The sequence below is a fragment of the Biomphalaria glabrata genome, chromosome 4 (genome assembly GCF_947242115.1).
Source record: "Biomphalaria glabrata chromosome 4, xgBioGlab47.1, whole genome shotgun sequence".
Taxonomy (NCBI): domain Eukaryota; kingdom Metazoa; phylum Mollusca; class Gastropoda; family Planorbidae; genus Biomphalaria; species Biomphalaria glabrata.
The window spans coordinates 22,522,074-22,543,944 of record NC_074714.1 but is presented as its reverse complement, the minus strand read 5'-3'; the positions used below and the strand labels follow the sequence as shown (position 1 = coordinate 22,543,944).

The following is a 21,871-nucleotide window of genomic DNA, read 5'->3' as shown; positions in this document are numbered from 1 at the left end:
CAGGGGATGAAATGACGGGGGGATTAAATGACCGGGGGATGAAATGACCAGGGCATGAAATGACCGGGGATGAAGTGACCGGGGACGAAGTGACCGGGGATGCAATTTCAGCAAAAATGAAGTTTAGTTACATGAATAGTACACGATAAATCGCTTGACTGCTGTCAAGTGATCTTGTACAAATCACTGGTTAGATATACAATAACAATATCCAATGTGGTAAATAAGTTAGGGTTACAATGAATGCAATCCAATATAACAAAGTACAATGACATCCGCATCAAAGCGGGCAGAAAATAATAAGTCCTCTAAAATTTGTGTTTATCACACTAAGTACAACTACAATCCTAAATCATGCCCCCTTCACAGCGGGTAACAAAAGTCAATTTGAATACATATGTATTGCCATGAGTATTGCAAGCGACTCACTCAAGTTGAGTTTAGTATTTTTAACTTCCTGTGTCTACTAAGAGGTTTTCACGTGCCATCAATGTGAACAAGTAACTCTTAATGTCGAAAGAGACTGACAAGTATGCATTTGTTTACATATAAATTAGTCAACTTTCTTCCCCTTTTTTTTTTGTCTAAAAAGTGTTTTTGCTGTCAGCGACTCTCAATTTAAGTATCTATTTTGACCCTATACAAATGAGTCGTATTAATTTACTTTCAACCACGAACACAAATAAAAATAAACTCAATTTAAAAGAGCTTTTATTTTCAAATACGTGCGAGTATAAATAATTAGATCTTGGTTTATCGAAAACAATACAGAGCAAACATATGTATATACAAAGTAATTGGCATGAAAATTATGAATTGAGTAAAAAAAGTTGTAGTAGTAAAATTGTAAGGTTGTCCTTCTTCCAATGTTGATTTATTTTCATTCATAGGGAAATAAAAGTGTGCAAGAAACAATCAAGTTAAAAAAGAAATAATATTTCAAAGCGCTCGTTACATATGTTGTTATTTTTGCATAAAGTGTAGATATTAATGTAAAAAATAGTATATAAAAGTTTATTGCAAAACACAATATCGTTCAAAGGAATAAAAACAGTCAGCACAGCACTGCATTGTCAAAATGCAACAAAGAAATGCAAACAGAAGTGTACGAAACAATGAATACTAACAACACCGTTGTAAAGACGTCAGGTTACAGAAAAAAGGCACGAACAATGCCTTTAACATCGGTTCTACACACTGGACATGCTTTCATGGCCGAGGCACAGTCCGTGCAGGACACTAAATGACCACAAGGAAGAAATACCACAGCAACTTCCTGGTCCAAGCAGATTTTACACACAGTCTGTTGGCGTAGTTGGTTGTTTTTCTCTTTTAGCTTCAAGATGTCTGAAATTATATTTAAATAATATATATATATATATCATTTCATGTTACCGGCAAAGTAAAAAAATCACATATTCTTTACTTTCAACTTTTGTACAATATCAAATAAGAAAATTATTTTGTATCAACAATTTACGTAGCACAATAAAGTTGCAGACAGTTGGAATTAAACAGAATCCATATTTTAAAGTTCAGGACTAAATGATTTTGATTATCAGTAAATAAAAATATCATTCACTTATTTCTGTAATACGTTAAAAAAACAGGACACACTTTGCCGGGACCAAATTTGTGTCATTCTAAACAATGCCTTGGCCAAGTAGAGTGTTAAGAAATCATTTTCTACTTTACCTGAAATCTTCCGGCATTTATTAAATTACCTAGTCAATTTAAAAAAAAACAGATTTCGAACTTTGCCGGAAACATACATAATATTTCTGCTTAATGACTTATCCAACCTTTTGGTTTCACTATATATTTTGTAATTGAATCCAATTCTACCTTGTCCCGCAGGTCTATTCAATACGAGTGCATTCAAAGTACTTAGGTTTATTTTTGTTTTCATTTCCAGTTTCAACGTGTCCACTAAAGTGTCTGCTGAGATTGCTATGGCTAAGATACAAAAGAACACAAGAACCTGTTAACACCAGCTTAAAATGAAAGATAGAAAGAAGATTTCAGATAATTAATTTTTGGTTTCTAAAGATTCTGTTTCTAGATTCTCAGTATTGAGTATTGAATGATATATATTTTTTAAGGATTATTAATAAAAGTATCCAATGTGATGTTCTTTTTAATAAGTTACCAAAACTCTTCTCGCCAAGCACTCTGACTACAAGTAGTCCATTTAGGAATAGGAATAGTTGGATGCTACTAGATATAAATACAGTTTTCTAGAGAAAGTAGAAAATATTGCTTATTAAGAATGCTAGAACAAATATATCTTTTAAAATTTATGTAATTCCATAATATTTTGTGTACTAATTATCATATTTTCTACTCTTATATAAATCCTAAAGATTTCTGTTCAGCTTAATTATGATGGGAGATGGGAGTACATGACAGACTATCATGGCGTCGCGCTGTGAAAACTGGCGCGAAAAATTGCTGAAGACAAAAGAACAGAGCTATCAGAAGGAAAGCATCAGAAAAAAAAAATCAAGGCAACCGACATAAGCTCCAGCGGATATAACCTGCCCGGTGTGGAGCTGAACATTCTGGGCTCACACAGGTCTTACCAGCCATATGAGGAGGCACAAAACCGCATTGGAAAGTTCTGGATGACGAAAGTGGTCATCATCGAACCCCGTTAGACGCACTATATATCAATAAAAATGGTGCCCTTTTAATTTATAAAAAAACATCTTTAGAACCAAGTTAGAAAGAAAAATGTACAACCTTGTTCCTTTAACAGATAAGCGATTTGTATAACATCTTCTTCAGCATAACCCATTTCCACAACAGATTTTACAGCTGGGTCTCTTTTGAGGACATTTTCTTGATTATCTGTAAAAAAAAAAGATGAATAATTGTATGTATGTATGCATGGGCGTAGCCAGGATTTTTTCAGGGGGGGGGGGTTGGGGGAAGGGTTTAGATTTTAGATCGAAAAGGAAAGTTTTATCGTCAAAATCATCTGTTGTGGATTTTAAACTAAAAAAATCTTTACTGTTTTTTTTTAAACTCAAAACCCCATTTAGCTACGGTCATGGAATTTGGTAACTGTAGTTAGCTTTAGAATAATATTGAAGATGAAGGTTTTCCCACCTCAAAACACTGTAGTTTTTTTTTTTAACTCAAAACCATCTTGAGGGGTTTTAAACTTTTAAGAAAAGCCATCTGTAGGAGATGGGTTTAAACTCAAGAACCCCAATAGGCTTGGCTACGCTCAAATAATTTTAATGTGTAATTTGCTTTTTTATATTAAAGAGGTATTTTTTTTTGGCATCAAACCCCGCTGAAAGGGGGTTTAAACTCAAAACCCCTTTTGGCAACTCTCAAAGAATTTTGAGTGCGTAATTTGCTTTTTTTTATTAAAGAGTTATTTTTTTTAGCTTCAAACTCCACTGGAGGGGAGTTTAAACTCAAAACCCCTTTGGCTACACTCATAGAATTGTGAGTGTATAATTTGCTTTGTTTTTCCTATTGAAGAAGTATTTTTAACTTCAAACACCGCTGAATGGGGGTTTAAACTCAAAACTGAGTCGAAACCCATTTAACTACGCTCATAGAATTTTGAGTGTGTAACTTGCCTTTTTTTTATATTGAATAGGGAGTTATAAAATCAAAATCTACCTTAACTGTGCTCTTGGAACTTGGGGATTGTCGTTTGCTTTTTTTTTTGTTTTGTTTTTAGAAGAGAGGGATTTAATTGCAAAAACCCCTTGTAGGGGGTTTTAAACTCAAAAACCGCTGATAGGGGTTTTAAACTCAAACCCTCTGGTAGGGCATTTTTAACGCAAACCCCCCCTCCCGGTAGGGGTTTTAAACACAAAACCCCCTGATAGGGTTTTAAACTGAAAACCCCTAGGTAGGGGGGTTTAATCTCAAACCCCCCTGGTAGGGGTTTTTAAACTTAAACCCCTGGTAAAGGGTTTTAAACTCAAAACCCTTTGGCTGTGCTGGAGCAGTTATGGTATAGTATTAAAATGTCACCTAAAATAAACAAAATCAAACCTAAATCTATTACTGAATTCCGATCCCCCCTGTGGGGGGGGGGGAAGATTTCATTTCTGGGTGGGTGGGTTGAACCCCAACCCCCCCCACCGGCTACGCCCATGTATGTATGTATTTATGTATCTATGTATGTATGTATGGATGTATGTATGTATGTATGTATGTATGTATGTATGTATGTATGTATGTATGTATGTATGTATGTATGTATCTATCTATCTATCTATCAATCAATCTATCTATTTATCTATCTATCTATCTATCTATCTATCTATCTATCTATCTATCTATCTATCTATCTATCTATCTATCTATCTATCTATCTATCTATCTATCTATGTATGTATGTATGTATGTATGTATGTATGTATGTATGTATGTATGTATGTATGTATGTATGTATGTATGTATGTATGTATGTATGTATCTATCTATCTATCTATCTATCTATCTATCTATCTATCTATCTATCTATCTATCTATCTATCTATCTATCTATCTATCTATCTATCTATCTATCTATCTATCTATCTATGTATTTATCTATCTATCTATCTATCTATCTATCTATCTATCTATCTATCTATCTATTAAATCTAATCTTAATATTTTTTATACTTACTAAGTATGACAGGTGTCTTTAGTCTCCCAGTGACCATATTCCAACTAATCTATTTGGTAAAACACAAAGAAAGATACAATGTTATCTTGATAGCTTGATAAATCAATATTCCTACTAATTTAAACTTATAAAGTTATTAATTTTTGTTAGGACATATTTCTGTAATTATTTTTAAATAAGAGATTAAATTTTAACCTGATCAAATTGCTTTGTTAATTCCTGTACAACGTCTATAAAATTGATCCCCAGTTTTTCTCGTATGTAAGCACACTTGGGGAACCATCTAGCATGTTCCACCCATACGTCATCTTGATCTTCCCAGTTTCTTAGTCCACCTCCACAAAAGAAACATCTAGAGCAGTCTCCATAACCTTGAAATAAGTTCAGAAATATATCCGTGCCTTTTTGGCAGAGTATTCACAAATAGAATCGTTTATAGCGTATTGTAAAGTTATATAATTTTTAGAAAAGGTAATAAATATTTTTAGATCTAAAAGACTCCCTATTAATGTTTGCAAACCTGCATAGTAAAATCCAGCTTCGACTAAATCTTCAGGACTGAGGTGATGATCTCTGGGCCACGATGCAAATGTTTCTAGTCTCTTCTGTTTGACAGCGTACTCTTGACGTTTGGCTCTCTCTGTGATGATACCAAGATCGGAATATGTTGGCCCAGTGGCTGCAGCATTTGAAACACTGCTAATGTGTGCTTCTGACTCCCTAGTTTGGCTTGATATGTTTATATTTGACTGTGAAGTCAAACTTTGAACTAATGCAGTTTCTGGGTCTTCAGTTTTAGGTCTTGGCGTTACAACAGTTGATGTTTGGACACTTGACTCACCACCTTGAGCATCACTGCTTACTGGGAGACCAATGTTGCTGACACCTGGCGTAGCAGTGTCAAGTTCACGTGATATAATAGGCAGACCATCAGACTGTACATCATATGTTGATGATTCATAGACTATTAGATCACTGTTAGTATTGCGTATTACTGAAGTTGGAATGGAAAAGTATAAAAAACTAGTAGATTTGTTGCTGCAGCACGCTTCATTAGTTTTTCTCTGTCTAGAGTTGTTGGTATTACTAAACTCATCAAACAAAATATTTCTCACTGTAGATCCACTTTCAGAATTAAATGAACTTAGTGAAGCCTCAGTAGCTCCACTATTAAGGGGCGGGCTTTTAGCTTGTATTTCTTTAGGAATACCTTTAGCACTTTTGACATTTTTACAGTTTACTAAAGGCTGAGAAAAACTCGGGGAAAATGTGGTGCTACTGTTTACATTTGAAAATCCACTGTTATTTACCACATGGCAAGTAGGCGAGATCTGAAAATGTTCACTTAGTATTTCATCAATACAGTTAAGTATACTAAATGTTTTCCTGCAAGAATAACACTCCACGGCTTTCTCTCTATCTTCACCAAGGTACAGAAATCCACGATGAGCCAATACACTAGCAGAAAGTGAAGCATCCTTCGGGTATTTAAGGAAAGTTCTCAGCCTGTTTAATTCTAGCTCCATTATGAATGTTCTTAATAAAAGTTTAAATCTTGTTAAATCGAGATAATTTAAATCCGCCATTTTTTCTCTGGTTGCTGTTCATGCTCATCATTGTAATGATGATATCATCCCTCGTCAGCCTTTTGTTGAATTTCATTTTATTTTTTTCTAGTCTGTTTAGTTTGTTAATTTTATTTCGGCATAACGTGTAGGTAACCTTTCCACTGCTATGATTCTTTCTCTTGTAACTGTTTCTGTTCAACATGTTCTAGAATTTGTTGGTTATTCATTGTGTAGATACGTCTGGCTAATCTGTGAAAACACAAGTATACATATATATGCATATAAATGTATTAATCCATGTTAAAATGTCATGACTTTTTTTAAAATCAACTAAATTTTGCAATGAAAAGCTAACTAAAAACATTTTTTTTCATTTTTTATTATTAAAACAAATATAAAGAAAAGTAAAAATGTAATGAAAGTATGACTAAAAGATTATGACCAAGTTTCAAAATCAAATAAGTTAATCATGCATGAGTAGCAAAAGAAAGGCCTTTAAAAGTAAATAAATACCAGTAATTAAAACAATATTACAAAGAGAGTTTATGTTATCACAGGCGGGCTCCATCAAATTCACCAACGAACCAGGAATATTTAAGCCAAAGACTTGTTTTAATCATTGAAAGTCATAAAAATAAGAAAAAATAAATTGGCTTTAGTTTTCACATAAAGCTAACAGGTTAGCACGTCGCCAATAATAATTTCTTCTAAATTTTTTTGAATAAGGATTTTAAATAGAGTCAACTGATCACCAAAGAACCTCAATACCTCCCAGATATGTACCTTTGCCCAATTATTTCTCTTAATATATTGGTGTACAGCGCACTGAGCATAAGAATGAAATGGAATTTTTAAAATATATTCTATCATGATTTAATCACACTTTCCCATTCGATGACACAACTCGCTTGATTTCTATATCAAATTTTTAAGAAACCAAATGTTCTGATATTCTCTACATTATTTTATTTCATTACAATTTTAGTTTGAATGAAACGCAAAGCAATGAATTTAAAAATCACGTAATGAGGAATGACTGTTTCAAGCTGCAATCTATCATAGTTAAAAAGTTATGAACAGATTTTCAAACAGATATTTTCAGACATTTTATTTTTTTCACTCGTTTCATACATATAAAACGCCGTAACTCCTTTCCTATAGGACACAGAAAGATGATTGATGTTTACAGATAGATCTAACAATTAAAGAATTGCTATAGAATTGTTATATAACTTTATGTTCTAATCCTCTATAATATTTTATTTCATTAAAACGAGTTTCTGGCCGACATCTGAGATAAGAGAGAAGCGAGGAGGGCGATCATTGCCAGTGGGACGAGATAGGGTTAGGAGGTAGGGCATAACTGTATTACGCAAAGCAGTGAAGCATAGGGCTTAGGGCCGAATCTGCTACTTAAGGGCCCCATTCGTCTAAGGGGGTAAGAATGGGTCCCTGATGGTCTAGGTCTATTAAAAAACGAGCCTACACAACTAACCGGTTCCCATTGCGAACCCCTAACTCAACCCGGACCTGAACAGATAGCTTTGCTGATTGGGGTTAGACTTAGATCTAGTACTTTAGATCCTGATCGTATCTTTTTATAAAATACAGACGTCACTTCATAAAATCTAGTCATGCATGTTAACTAATGAATTGAATTCTGCCAAGTCATTGGTTTTCCTGGCTGGCTCAGATCTAGACTAGATTATATCTATAGATTTCTAGACTAGATGTAGACAATCATCAAGAATATAGACTACATCTAGATTTGAGATCTACACGGGACAGACGGACAGACCACACAAAACTAATAGCGGCTATTGCCGCTAAAAAAAACAAACAAACAACGTGTTCTCCTTAATATAGACGAAGGGCCTCTTAAAATAGATCTGGGAAAACCCGATTAGAAAAACAAAAAACAGACACACAGACAGACATATAGAAATGAAAAAAAACAAAGTATCAGCTTGAATAAATGTTTTAGGGGTTTTCAGAGATTTCAAAATCGATTTTCCTGCATATAACTAATACTTACTTCAAAAGATCATTAGTCAACCAACCTAAATTTATATTTCTATTCTACCCCAAACATTCCTGAGAATATATTACTTATTGATCTCTCGTTGTCCCGATGTTTTTCATTGCCACGTCTGTCTGAGCTGTCTGAATCACAAATAAATGTGAACTTTTAGCAGTAGTGAGGCTATGGTGGATGCCAACCTGTACGGTCATAATATATTTACTTTATAATTGCCTACATAAATTGATTATTAAACAATGTATAAATTGAGTGTTGGTTCTATTTTAAAATTTCGTTTTATATTGTAATTTATCTTTAGATCCATTTTGCAACAATACAACCTTAATTAAATTATACTTTTTTTTTCTTTTCTTTTTAAACTTAAAAATTTATCAATGACTTTAAGTTAGTGTCTTTCACGATTTCGTTTTATATAAAATTCCAATTTATGAAGGTGTCGTTCGATCCCTTGTCAATCTCAACTAATTCTTTAACTTTAAAAACTATTTTTCACATGACGCCAGCGATATGCTCAGTAAACGCAACTCTGCCCGAGTCGGGTGTCAAACCTCGAGCCCCCTTCTAGGTAGCCAAGACAAGCCAAGTTCAATAAGATGATTAGTAACTGGATTGATTTAGTCATTTAATAACGAGAAATGTTTTTTTTTTTTTTTGTTGTCGACTATTTTCAACTAATTCTATAGAAATGAACATTTGTGACTTTATTTAGTATGTAGTTACAATATATTCCAATATTGGAATATTAAAAGACGCACGAAGAATATTGGATTTCGAATGGGAAAATTAGAAAACAAGGGAATCCGTATAACTCGCAAACGTAAAACCCGCACAAATGACAAAATAAGTAAAAACAAAATCGTACAACCCGCATGTACTAAACGTTACTTGTAGTAAACTACCATACCCTAAGTTGTTGCTCATCAAAAGTCTATTCTTTCGAGACGTAATCGTGCTTCAGTTGTTGTTCCAAGTGATACATAGAGTGCAATATGCGTGTGAAATACGAGCCTACGGTCGTATCTGTAGTATAGTATCTGATTTATAAAGACCCACCGGTATGTCCATTGTTTCTTTATGACATGTTTATGAGTAAACTAAAATATGTAAACCCCCATCACCTTCGTTAAGTTTGTATGCCCCGCACAACATCCTTTCGTCTGAAAAAAATGTGTATATCTAGCGGGTTATTAGCGCGAAAATACGGTATATTTGTCAGTATTGCACTTGTACTTCTTCATGTCAATACTTTACATCTATGATCAAATGCTAAACGTATTGATGAATATATCTTGTTTCTTAATGTATGTCCATCAATGTCCTAACAATTTTAGTGTTAGAAGTTTCACTTAGACTAAAAAAAAAACATTTATGAAAAATTAAAAAAAGAGGAACGACCTAAATTTATGGCTACAGTCTTCTCAGGTTTCTCGAGCCAACACTGTAACCACTCTGCTACTAGAGAGCCTATGAATACGGAAGATTGTATTGTTATCTAATATTTTAGTAGTCTTGTCCTACTTTTCATGTTGTGTTGACTAAGACTCAGATGACAATGTATAAAGGAGACTAAGCAGTTTATTTCACCACTTCAGTCAAGTACACATTCTTTTCCTTTATTGAGATACCAATAAAATAATTATTTACCATTAATAATTATGTTTTGTTAATTAACTATTGTTTTGTAAAAAAAAAATAATTGCAAAATTTCAGCTTGATCCAAGATCGGTTAAAGGAGAAATTACGTTTAGAGAGGCAGCCAGATAGAAATTGACAAATATATATTGCAAATAAAACAAGATTACAAACGCGACGCGACTTCTGTCGGAGTCGAATCCTTGTCGGATCCGCCTATTCGCAAGGAATAGTCAAGACGTGATTTAATTTTGATGGTCAAAAGTAATAATGTTTCAAAGATTCATTTTCGTTGTGAAAACAAGTTTTTTTTATGTTTTACATGTTTCGGATGTTCTTCTAAGTTGGAAATAATTAACTTCTCGCTGGACGACGGAGGATGGCAGCGAGCAGTGTATGAACCCTGCCTGGTCGTGATGTTTGTGTGTTAGACTGTCGTTCGGATTTATCGATGGTTCCTATATCAAACCCTGCCCGTTCACATCCCCCGTCGTCCTGCGGGAGGTTTGGACTAGGAAATAAACTTCAACTCTGAAGGAACATCCGAAACATGTAAAGCGAATAAGCAATCAACCCGGGACCGTCGAGATAATCAGTTCAGCACGCTAACCGCACGACCAGGCATTGCTCTTAACGTAATAACAAACTGGTTACAAACTAATAGCCTGACGATTTTAGATAATCTTTCAGCATTTATTTGAAGGGATATAGATCTACATAAACTAAACTTATATATATATATATATATATATATATATATATATATATATATATATATATATATATATATATATATATATATATATCCAGAATGTCTTCCACCTCCGATGCCTAAGGCGGATCTTTAAAATAAGGTGGCAAGATAAAATAACCAATGAAGAAGTGCTTCGAAGAGCAGAATGCCAGAACATAAGCTCTGTTATCAGCAGTAGACGCCTTGGCTGGCTTGGCCACGTTCGTAGAATGCCAGTAATTCGACTTCCACAGGACATTCTGTATGGCGATCTAATAGAAGGCAGGAGAGCCGCTGGTCGCCCACTTTTACGTTATACGGATTATGCAAACGCGACATGAAGCTCTTCAAAATCGACACTGGCAACTGGGAAGAGGTGGCACTGGACAGATCCACATGGAGAGAGATCATAAAGGAAGGGTAACGGATTGCAGATGTCATACAGAACAGAAGCAGAAAGAAGGGTGAAAATTCAACGGCGCCAGGCGATCTTTAATTACACAAGAAGTTGCAAAGGGAAAAGATGGTCTCCCGAGACGTAAAATGTCACACATATATATATATATACTAATCTAAGATCTAAATTTTGAATAATTTGGATGTAATTTAGATGAGATTTACGTAAAATAAAAAAGCCTAGATAATCTTTCAATAGACAGAATGCAACATTAAATTTAAAAATAGTAGATTAGTTTTAGTATATTATAAAATTGCAAAATAGATCAAGACATATGGAAATAAAAATCTACACTTTAAGTCTAGATTTAGATATAGAAATTCTTAACTAGACCTAGAAATTCTAGATCTAGAATCTATAATGATTTTAATAAAAATATAGCCTAAATCTAGATTTATTGTAAAATAAATATATATTTAGTGTTAAAAAGTCTAGATTTTGTGTAAAGAAAATCTAGATCTAGAGGAAGAAATCTAGATCTAGTGGAAAAAATCTAGAGTAGAAAATATTCTTAAGCCTACGTCACAAGGCCTAGTTAGACTAAAATGTGTTTTTATCTATACGAGAACGGTTGCGAGCTTTAAAAAAACATTTGTGCACCGATTTCTTTATATGAAGATTTTATTTAAAGAATTCTTTCCATATGACGTCAAAGTAAAAAAAATCCCTTACGTCTCTGGCCTATTTAGACTAAAAATGTCTTTAACAATACGAGACGTTGGCGAGCTTCAATAAACATAAGTACACCAAGTTCTTGTGAACATTTTATTTAAGGAATTCATTCCATGTGACGTAAAAGAAAAAAAAAACATGACGTCAAAGGCCTATAATATAATTAGACTAAAAATGTCTTTATTAACACGAGAGAGAGAAAGAGAGAGTGAGCTAACGAGGGTACATAGATAGTATTTCATTTAAAGATGTGTGACATATATATATATATATATTGTGCATTTTGTCTTTCAGTTTGTCTGTCCGTCATGTTTATATCGAAAAAAAAAAAAAGAAGACTAAAAGCTATTGAAATCTGAATTTCCTTCCAAAAAATAGAAATAGTTTTAAGTATCTATTATATTTGGAGAGAGAGAGAGAGAGAGAGAGAGAGAGAGAAATAAAGAGATTCTCAGATAAATCAAATACCGTTAATTAAATTTTTGGGATGATCAAGTATAAAAATTATATCTACCATAGCCTTATGGAGAGATTTTCATACCATACTTTGGTGTTAGGAAGTTGTTTTCTTTAAAAATCCGTAGCATATAATTAAGATATAATTAGATTTTGTAACGTTTAAGCAAGAAAATGTATGTAGTATAAGATAGAAGTGCAATTAAAAATAAATAGAATTACATTTTTTTCATAAAAATCCGGAAAAAAACAACAATTTTTATAAATGAGAAGAAGATTATTTGTTTTATTTGTCAGAAGAGGGATTTCAAACAGTTATTTGGCGTTAGTGGATTTTTCTAATAAAATTCGGAACAATTTAGGCGACGATTTGTAAGATTATTAACGTTATGTAGGTCGATTTCTTTTTCAAAACTAAATCCGGAACATTCTTTACCGATTAAAAAACTTTTTCTATGTATTAGCAAGAAAATTAAATGTAACATAAGTCTAACAAACCTAATATCGGCTTTTCCCCTTACGGGGGCCATTAAAAGTGATTTTCAATAATCGTTTCTAGTGAATTACTTTCTTATTTTAAAATCCTGAACAACCTATTATCGATACTTTAAAAAAAAAAAAGTCATTTTACATAAATTTGTTTTAAGTTGAAAATACGGAACGATTAAATATCGATAATTAAACTATAGTGACGTATTGTCAAAGAATATAAGTGTAATGTAAGTCAATGATGCGATTTGAAACAATCATTTCACATAATTTATTTTTTATATTACATTTTCAGGAACAACTTTATAGTTAATGAAATATAAGCCCGTATGGTGATTTTTGTTTAGCATTTATATGCTATTTACATTTAAAAAACGGAACAATATATGATTGATCAAGTGTTTTGCAACCGTTAAGCATGAAAATTAAATATAATATAAATTAGAAGAGCAAACAGATATTCGTTGACATTGATTTTTTCTCAAAACCATCCGGAACCATCTATTATAGATAGTTAAAACTAAAGAGATGTTTCTAAAGGAACATTAAAAGTTAAATCAGATTTTTAATTGCTCTAAGTGTTTTTTTTAATCTAAACATGACGGAAAGACCGACCAACGGACAAAATGCACAAAAATAAGAGTTTTTTTATCCTGATGGGGCACTAAACAAAAAATAAATAAAATCTGCTTATTTAGAAATTTTTAAGGAATTAGTTCACTGCTGTATAGTGTTGCGACGTTACGCTACTGCACAAAAGTCGCTGCATAAAAGGTCCATTTTAAAAAATGTGCGTGATGTTTACATACAAAGTGCATTATTAGCCTTTATAAACAAACATAAATGTTTTCTTTTAATTTTAGCAGCTAGTTGGCCAGAAAAAAACACCTTTAACTATTATTTATATTTGTTGTAAGCATTTCTTGTACATTTTAAAAATATAATGGAATTAGTGATACTGAAATTACACAGAAAATGTCCATCTTTGTTAGCATATTGTAACATTGCTTCCCTTACATTTACGTAATTGTTTTAGAATTGGTGTATTTTTATGAAAAAATCGCTTGCATAATAAATTTTATAAATTAAACGGTTTGCTTTTAGAAAACCAAAAGTAGCCGTTGCACCTAAACTTTTCAAGCCGCATTGCATGGTGAAATAATATCTTATCTTATATAATACAGACGTTACTTCAAAAAAGAAGATGATTACGTCCTACGCGTCATGCATTTAGTCATGCATATTAACCAATGACTTAAATTCTGCCAAGTCACTGGTTTTCCTGGCTAGCTCAGGCAACCCATTCCATGCTCTAATAGCACTAGGGAAGAAGGAGTATTTGTACAAATTTGTCCTAGCATATGGGACGAGGAATGTACCTTTATCTTTGTGTCTTTCAGAGTATTTTATTAAATTTTGTTTTTGTATTTGAAGATTATGGTTCAGTGTTTTATGTATGATTGCTACTTTACTTTTGAGTCTTCTGTCCTGAAGGCTTTCTAAATTTAGTGATTTTACTAAAGGTGTTACTCTAGTCAAATGTGAATATTCGTTTGTTATGAATCTCACTGCTCTATTTTGTGTCTGTTCCAGTTTCTTAATGTTTTCTTGAGTTGAGGGGTCCCAAACGGAGGATGCATATTCTATTAGTGGCCTAAGCAAGGTTAAATAACATTTTATTTTTATGTTCTTATTTGATTTATAGAAATTTCTTTTAATAAATCCTAATGCTTTGTTTGATTTTTTTGTAGTTTCATCAATATGTGGATTCCATGACAGTTTTTCATTTATTATAACACCTAGGTATTTTGCGTTTTTAGTCTGTGTTACTGGTTTGCCATGAATAAGATAAGTGGAATTAATTTGTTTTAGTTTTTTTGTTACTCTTAACAACTGACATTTTTCTGGGTGGAAAGACATGCTTCGATTTGATTCCCATTTCTGTAATTCATCTAATTCTCTTTGTAAAATATCTGTGTCTTGTGTTGTTTTTATTGTTCTATATATTATGCAATCGTCTGCAAATAATCTGACTTTTGTTCCTGAAGTAATGCAATTTGGTAAATCATTTATGTAAATTAAAAATAGTAGTGGACCCAAGACTGTTCCTTGAGGTACACCTGAGTTTACTGTTATCGGTGTTGATCTAGAACCATTTATTATTACAGTTTGTTCTCTCCCTATCAGAAAGTCTTTAATCCACTGATGCAGTGGACCATTAATGCCGAAATATTTTAATTTTTTAAGCAAACTATGGTGGTGAACTTTGTCAAAAGCCTTAGAAAAATCTAGTAAGATAGCATCTATTTGTTCACTACTATCTAAACCTTTTGAAAAATCATCAATTAGTCCTATTAGTTGTGTTTCACATGATCTATATTTCCTAAAGCCATGTTGGTATGGTGTGAAGACATTATGTTTGTCTAAGTGGTTTATGATGTTGCTACATATTATGTGTTCTATGATTTTACATGTGATGCTGGTAAGTGATACTGGTCTGTAGTTTCCTGGGTCAGATTTTTCTCCTTTTTTAAATAGGGGGGTGACATTAGCTTCTTTCCAGTCCTTTGGTACTCTGCCCTGGTTAAGTGAAGCCTGAAAGAGTATTTTGAACACTGGGGCTAGCTCATTACTTAGTTCTTTGAGTAATCTAGCTGGAATACCATCAGGTCCAGAAGCTTTATTTGGTTTGGTGTTGGCTAATAGTTTTTGAATTCCATTTTCTTGTACTACTATATCTTCTATGTTGTCTACTTGGTTCAAATTCAGTAATATGTCTTTGTCTCCTGGGGCTGAGAATGCTGATGCAAAGTATTTGTTTAGAATGTTTGCTTTAGTTTCATTGTCATTATGTATTATGTTATGTTCATCTTTTAATGGCGCTACGCCTGTTGTTTCCATTTTCTTAGACTTAATGTATGACCATAGGTTTTTGTTGTTATCTTTAGATATTACATTGTTTATGTATTCACTCTGCAGCTGTCTGCTTACTTTTTGGGTTAAGTGTTTAATTTTTATATACTTTTTGTAAACTCTTTCTGCATTAGTTTCTTTAAATTTTCTATATAGGTTTTCCTTCTGTTTACAAAGCTTCTTTAGTCTATTATTAAACCAGCATTTATTTATTTTGTTTGATGTGTATTTAGTTGGTATATGATTTTCTATAATGCTTTTAAGATGGTTTTTAATGAAATTCCAGAGGTCATCGACTGATTGGTTAATGTCTTTTTCTAATAAGAATGTTTGTTGAAAGTTTAATGCAGCTTGGTGTAGTTGTGTTAGGTTACATTTATTCCAGAGTAAGATTTTTCTTTTGGGTTTTGGAATATTTTCATATCTCTTCTAGTTTTCGAGATCTGAGTGTGACAGACAGACATACGGACAGTTCGACAGACGGACAGACGGACATTTTGCACAAACCTAATAGCGGCTTTTCCCCTAATGGGGTCCGCTAAAAATGATACAGTGAACAATGATCGATAACTATTTTTGATGACCTAAATATTTCGCCTCTTTTATAAATTTTATGCTAACTAATTATTTCAGACTAGCGCATTTATTTATAAAAGTCTTTCACGGACTTTACCTACGCATTTATTTACAGTCTTTCCCGGACTTTACCTTTGCATTTATTTACAGTCTTTCCCGGACTTTACCTTTGCATTTATTTACAGTCTTTCCCGGACTTTACCTTTGCATTTATTTACAGTCTTTCCCGGACTTTACCTTTGCATTTATTTACAGTCTTTCCCTGACTTGACCTTCACATTTTTGTACGTCTTTCCCGGACTTGACCTAGCATGAAACATTACTAGCCGTCATGCACAACTGAGCGTAACTTTAGAGTTAATCAAACGCTATATGTTCTATTTATAAATATGACGCTTATAAAATAAAAGAAGTTGTTTTTAAACTGAAAGAAACAAAAATTGTTCGATACCAGTCAGGCGTCACGAACTATTACTTGATTTATGTTTCGAAGTTATTGCTAATGTCAGACAATCTTTGATACTTCAAAGAAATTAACCACTTTGATGTACTTCTAAAAAATAGAATCATTTTTCAATTTCTATTACATAACAGTAACCAAACGTCTTAGATCCTTTCATTATAGAAACATTTTAAAACTCTTCTGTTGAACTGCACAACCAATTAGAAAGGGTTGTTTTGTGTACAAGATTGGGTGCCACTGTTCAGTACAGAACTTGAACATCAGTGTGAGGTTTGGAAGAAAAATGATTTCTGCATAAATGCATAACAAACAGAATAAAAAAAAATTATTACAAAAAAAAATAAATAAATAAAAATCTTATATTAAGTGTATCAATAGGTTTCAATCAGTCATGTAATCAATATTTGTAATACATATAAACTAATAAAAAATATCTGTGCCATTAGAAGTATTCTTTTAATTAATTGTTATTGTTCAGCGCTATTACATGCTGCTAGCGTTCTCAATACACTTTGGGCCTATCACATGTCTGAGACAGAAGAACGGGATGTCTGGGTGATCGCTCTTTAAAATGTAGGCCTATTTTTTTTTAAAAAAAAGGGTAACGTCTTGAATTTGAACTTGTAGGCTAGAGCCTTCTCAATCTTCTTAAGCCAACACTGTAACCACTCTGCTATGAACATGAACATAATAACTAATTAACTCATTCGTTATTTTTTAATTGATTCTTGTGTTGTCATGTAAAAGTAATAATTCCTCTGAATTTCAGTTTGATCTGTGATTTGGCTGTCGGAGAAATATTTTCAAATTTTCAATACACTATTAACTACAATTTATTAACAACTACGACCTATCTCCGTCGATAGAAAAAAAAAGATGTGTACGAGTTGCGATTATGTTGTATTGTTAATTCGACCAACAACATGATACCTACCACAGGTTACGGAAATGTATTAAAGTTATTATTGCATTGTTTATATTCATAGGACCTGGACTTTTGGGCTATAGCCTTCTCATACTTCTTAAGCCAACGCTGTAACCACTCTGCTATTACATTGTTGATATTCATATTTATTCAATGAAGATGTTATTTAAAAGATTTACACATATTTGAACCTTGCCTAACACATTATCGAATGATTATCTAATTGTTGTTTTGGATAAGGACCAATCTCTCATTGTAGGCCTCAAGGGAGAAACTTTTCCCATTTGTTAAACATCTAAGTAGGAGGAGAGGTGGGTGGTTGATAAAGCGCTTGGATCTAAACCAGAGGTTCCCGGGTATGAATTATGATAAACACTTAGATTTTCAGGGAGCCTCTGAGTCCACCCAGCCTCAATGGGTACCTGATATGAGTTGGAGAGAAGCAAAGGCGTTTGGTCGTTGTGCTGGCCACATTACACCCTTATTAACCGTATGCTTCGAAAACAGATGACCTTTACATCATCTGCCCTATAGAGTTGTACGCATAATAAAAAGATTTCTTCTCTTTTAAACAAAAATATATATAAGTAGCTAGTATGACAGAAAATACATGCTTTATGTAATAAAAATTATTAATAAAATAACTTTTATGAAAAAAACAAACAAACAAAAGTTTTGCATAAATCTGTTGTATCTATGCTGAAAACTCACCTCCTTTACTATATAGTCTACCTTGTTATGTACTATTAATAGCGTATTGCGTTTTTTATTTTTATAAAAATACAACTTAAATTGTTAATTATAAAATTAATTTTTTTTTTTTTTGCTTTCAGAAACGGAAAATAATAGTATCCTTTGCACCAGAACCTTGAAAGATCTAAAATATCCTGATATCGAATTTTTATTAGCTGATCTAGTTTTTGAGATTTAAACCTGACGGACGGAATGACGGACAGACAGACCGCACAAAAGTTATAGTGGTTATTTACCTTTCGGGGGCCGCTAAAAAAATCAAAACCTAGAAATTATTCCTCCATACACGTGTTTATGTCTATATTTTAGTTTATTTAATGTTCTGTCTACTCAGTTCCATAAAGATCTGTCATTGGCAATGTCTGAAGCCTCCTCCCACCTGGTGTCCACTGTTTTGAAGTCCTCTATGTAAAAAAAAGTAAAGTTCCCCTTTCAGACCTAGCGTCTATGGGGCAGATGATGTAAAGTCATCTGATTCTGTGGCCTACGGTTAACGAGGGTGTCATGTGGCCAACACAACGACCAACCGCCTTTACTTTTTCACAACTAATGTCAGGTACCCATTAGAGCTGGGTGGACGGACTCAGAGGCGCCCATGGATCCGATATGAAAATCCCAGTCTTCACCAGGATTCGAACCCGGGAACCCCAGTTCAGAAGCCAAGCGCTTTACCGCTCAGCCACCGCGCCTCTATGAAGGTGTGGCGCCAAGTAATGGGGACAGCTTGCCGCCCAATGCGCCGGACGGCGCGGGAGGATTTAAGTCTAAGTAAGTAAGTCTACTCAGTTCACGATCATATGACATATGTACACATACCTTGATAACACCGGACCAGAAAGTTATATTTCAAATTATTTTACTAACCATACACATAGGAATCTATTTTTTCTGTAATATTGTATACTTGTGCATACTAGTGTCAATATACCTGAGTATAGCTGCCTCTAGTATTATCCACAACAATAGTTTACGTAGAATGTTTTATTTATTCTAGGTGTTCCAATTTAAATGTCATGCATTTATATATAACGATGAATATATAAGCCGAAGAATGAAGGCTATAAATATTTCCATATCATAAAACGTAAACAAAATTATACGGAGATGTCTTTATGATGTTGAATTAAACATTATGCTCATATTTCTTTTTTTTTTGCTAAATGTAAAAAAGACAAAGACAAAGCTTGTAACTAAATACACTATTAAAATGAAAAAAAAATGGAAAAAATAATATTCTAATATAGACAAAATATAAGATTCCGAATTAGAAATATGAGTAGAAAATTAACTTCGCATGCTGACGTAATGTGCTACCGTAATAATAGCTTATCTAAGTGATCTACATTCTATATATAGATTTGGTAAGATAGATTGACGTGCACTGTTTCACTCTATTTAAATCTTTTGAGTAATCATTATTTTTAGCTGCCGTGGATGGGGGTAGTGGGGGAGAACAGAGAATCACAGCTCAAATAGGGGCGTCATACGCACAAGGGCGCCAAAAAACAAAATTCAAGAGAAATATGATTTTTCGGAAATTATGAATAAAAAAAATAAAGTTTCGGAAAAAAAAAATAAACCAACAAATATTTTCGGATATATCTTATAAACTATCATTATACTTCAGAGTTCCCTACAAGTACGCATCTTGTGTATTTTATACTATATCTAAGCCAGGTTCATCTATGGAACAACCAGATAGACCTGTTAACTACCTTACCCTAAGGTCAATGTTAGTCAACAATCACAAAGAGGAGTGGCTCAACCAATGGGCATCAGGAAACACAGGCAGAGCCATGTACAAAGAAATGACTATGCCTAACAAACTGGATAGTATTAACTTCCTCCCCCGCAAAGAACAATCTACAATCTTCCAACTAAGAACAGGGCACACACACTGGCGGATCCAGGGGGGACGGTAGGGACGATCGCCCCCCCCCACTCGGCCGATCCCCCCCCCTTAGGGGGGGGGGGCGGCGGATGAATTTTAGTATAGAATTCACACAATTTGTATACGAATTTATTACTTATGTTAATAATATATACTAATTATTTATATTTTTAACATATTTTTAGATTGTTTCGCCCCCCCCTCTAGTATGTTGGCCGATTTGGTGGGGTCGGGAGGGGGCGATGGCATCAATCCGCCCCCCCCACAATAAACTTTTGAGTGGGGGGACGGTCCAATTTATTTGTAGAAATCGCAGCTTGCTAACAGAATCAATTAAATATCTATGTGATTAAAACTTGTTCTTGCTATTTTAACCGATCTTTCTATTATGTCTTTCCCCTGTGTACCGATTGGGGGGGGGGGGCGAATACCTCTACTGCCCTTCCCACCTAAACCCTTTGAGTGGCGGGGGCGGTCCTATTTTTATGGAGAAATCATAGTTTGTTTATAAGTTCTACCACGAGATTGTATCACTTTTTTTTCGCCCGCGCTAACACACGCGAAGATTTAAATGATTACTAGATTTTACTGATTTAAATAGAGCAAAGTTCCTTTCAGTCTGTCAATTTATATGAAGTCTTGAAACTGATTGGGTATTGATTGATTAGTTCTAATTCATTTAGACTTGATCTAGAACTAGAGATATTTTACTATGTCAGGCACCTATAATAGAATTTACGTCAATCTAGATTAAGAATTATAATCTAGATCTAAATAGATCTACATTATTCTAGATTTAGATCTTAATATAGATCTAAATCTAATTCATTATAGAACAAGTGCAAGCATCAGAAACCAGAACGCGTAGCTTTATCTCAACAGCTATTCAGCAAACTAAATAGCCTCAGCTTTTATATTAGAAATAAATTCAGTGAATAATTAGGATTATCTGCCTTAAAAAAAATCTTTAAAATGTTTGTTATTAGTGACTGTAGAGGATGCCAAGACATTCATTGCTAACTCTGCAAAGATTGGTCTATAAGAAGAAAATTTAAATTCTTTCAAAATGTGATAAAATATTTCCAGTGTTTGGATAGCTTGTAAAGAAATAGCCTATTACAAAAATATTATAGAAATAGATGTCACTGATCCAGCTACATCTGGTGTAAGTCTCTTACAGGGATAACTCGGGCGTTCGAGGCCATTAGGGCCCGAATGCTCCAACGCGAGACTAGTACCACTACGGTGGTGCTGGTCACTGACTCTAGCGCCAGTCTCCAAGCTATGGGTGGCGGCAAGGGAGGGTCGCCCGTAATAGAAGAGGCAATCGGCGCCGCAGATAACATCCGCCGAGCTATTGGAGCTGTCGTTTTCATGCAGTGGGCGCCTTCACATTGCGGCGTGAGGGGCAATGAAACGGCAGACGCCCTCGTAAGGGAGGGTGCTTTGGCAGCCACACACCTCGAAGCACCAAGCACGTACTTACAAGCAACGGCACAAATCCGAGCACTCATTCATGAGAAGTGGTTAAAGTCCTGGGAGGAATCCGACAGAGCACGTGGTGTCTGGCAGCGCATGCGTCACCCAGATCGCGACGATCCATGGTGGCGACTGAGGAGGTCAGAGCAGTCAATTATTGCACAGTGCATGACGGAACACT

At 33.9% G+C, this 21,871-nt stretch overlaps 1 protein-coding gene across 4 annotated transcripts; it reads right to left on the bottom strand.

Moving 5' to 3' along the window:
- Positions 1-696: 696 nt before the first annotated feature.
- On the bottom strand, positions 697-19,482 carry LOC106076411 (E3 ubiquitin-protein ligase XIAP-like). Of its 4 annotated transcripts, none has more exons than XM_056026899.1 (7): positions 19,137-19,479; positions 5,163-6,459; positions 4,838-5,013; positions 4,643-4,691; positions 2,743-2,850; positions 1,846-1,956; positions 697-1,347 (listed from the first exon to the last, which is right to left on the bottom strand). In XM_056026899.1, the coding sequence occupies exons 2-7, from the start codon at positions 6,226-6,228 to the stop codon at positions 1,151-1,153; spliced, it is 1,707 nt and encodes a 568-aa protein (XP_055882874.1). In that variant the 5' UTR covers positions 6,229-6,459; positions 19,137-19,479; the 3' UTR covers positions 697-1,150. The 4 variants fall into 4 exon arrangements, 3 of the variants coding, with proteins under 3 accessions (XP_055882874.1, XP_055882873.1, XP_055882872.1); XM_056026898.1 differs by having other exon boundaries at positions 19,185-19,479; XM_056026897.1 differs by having other exon boundaries at positions 19,249-19,479.
- Between the last annotated feature and the right edge of the window lie 2,389 nt (positions 19,483-21,871).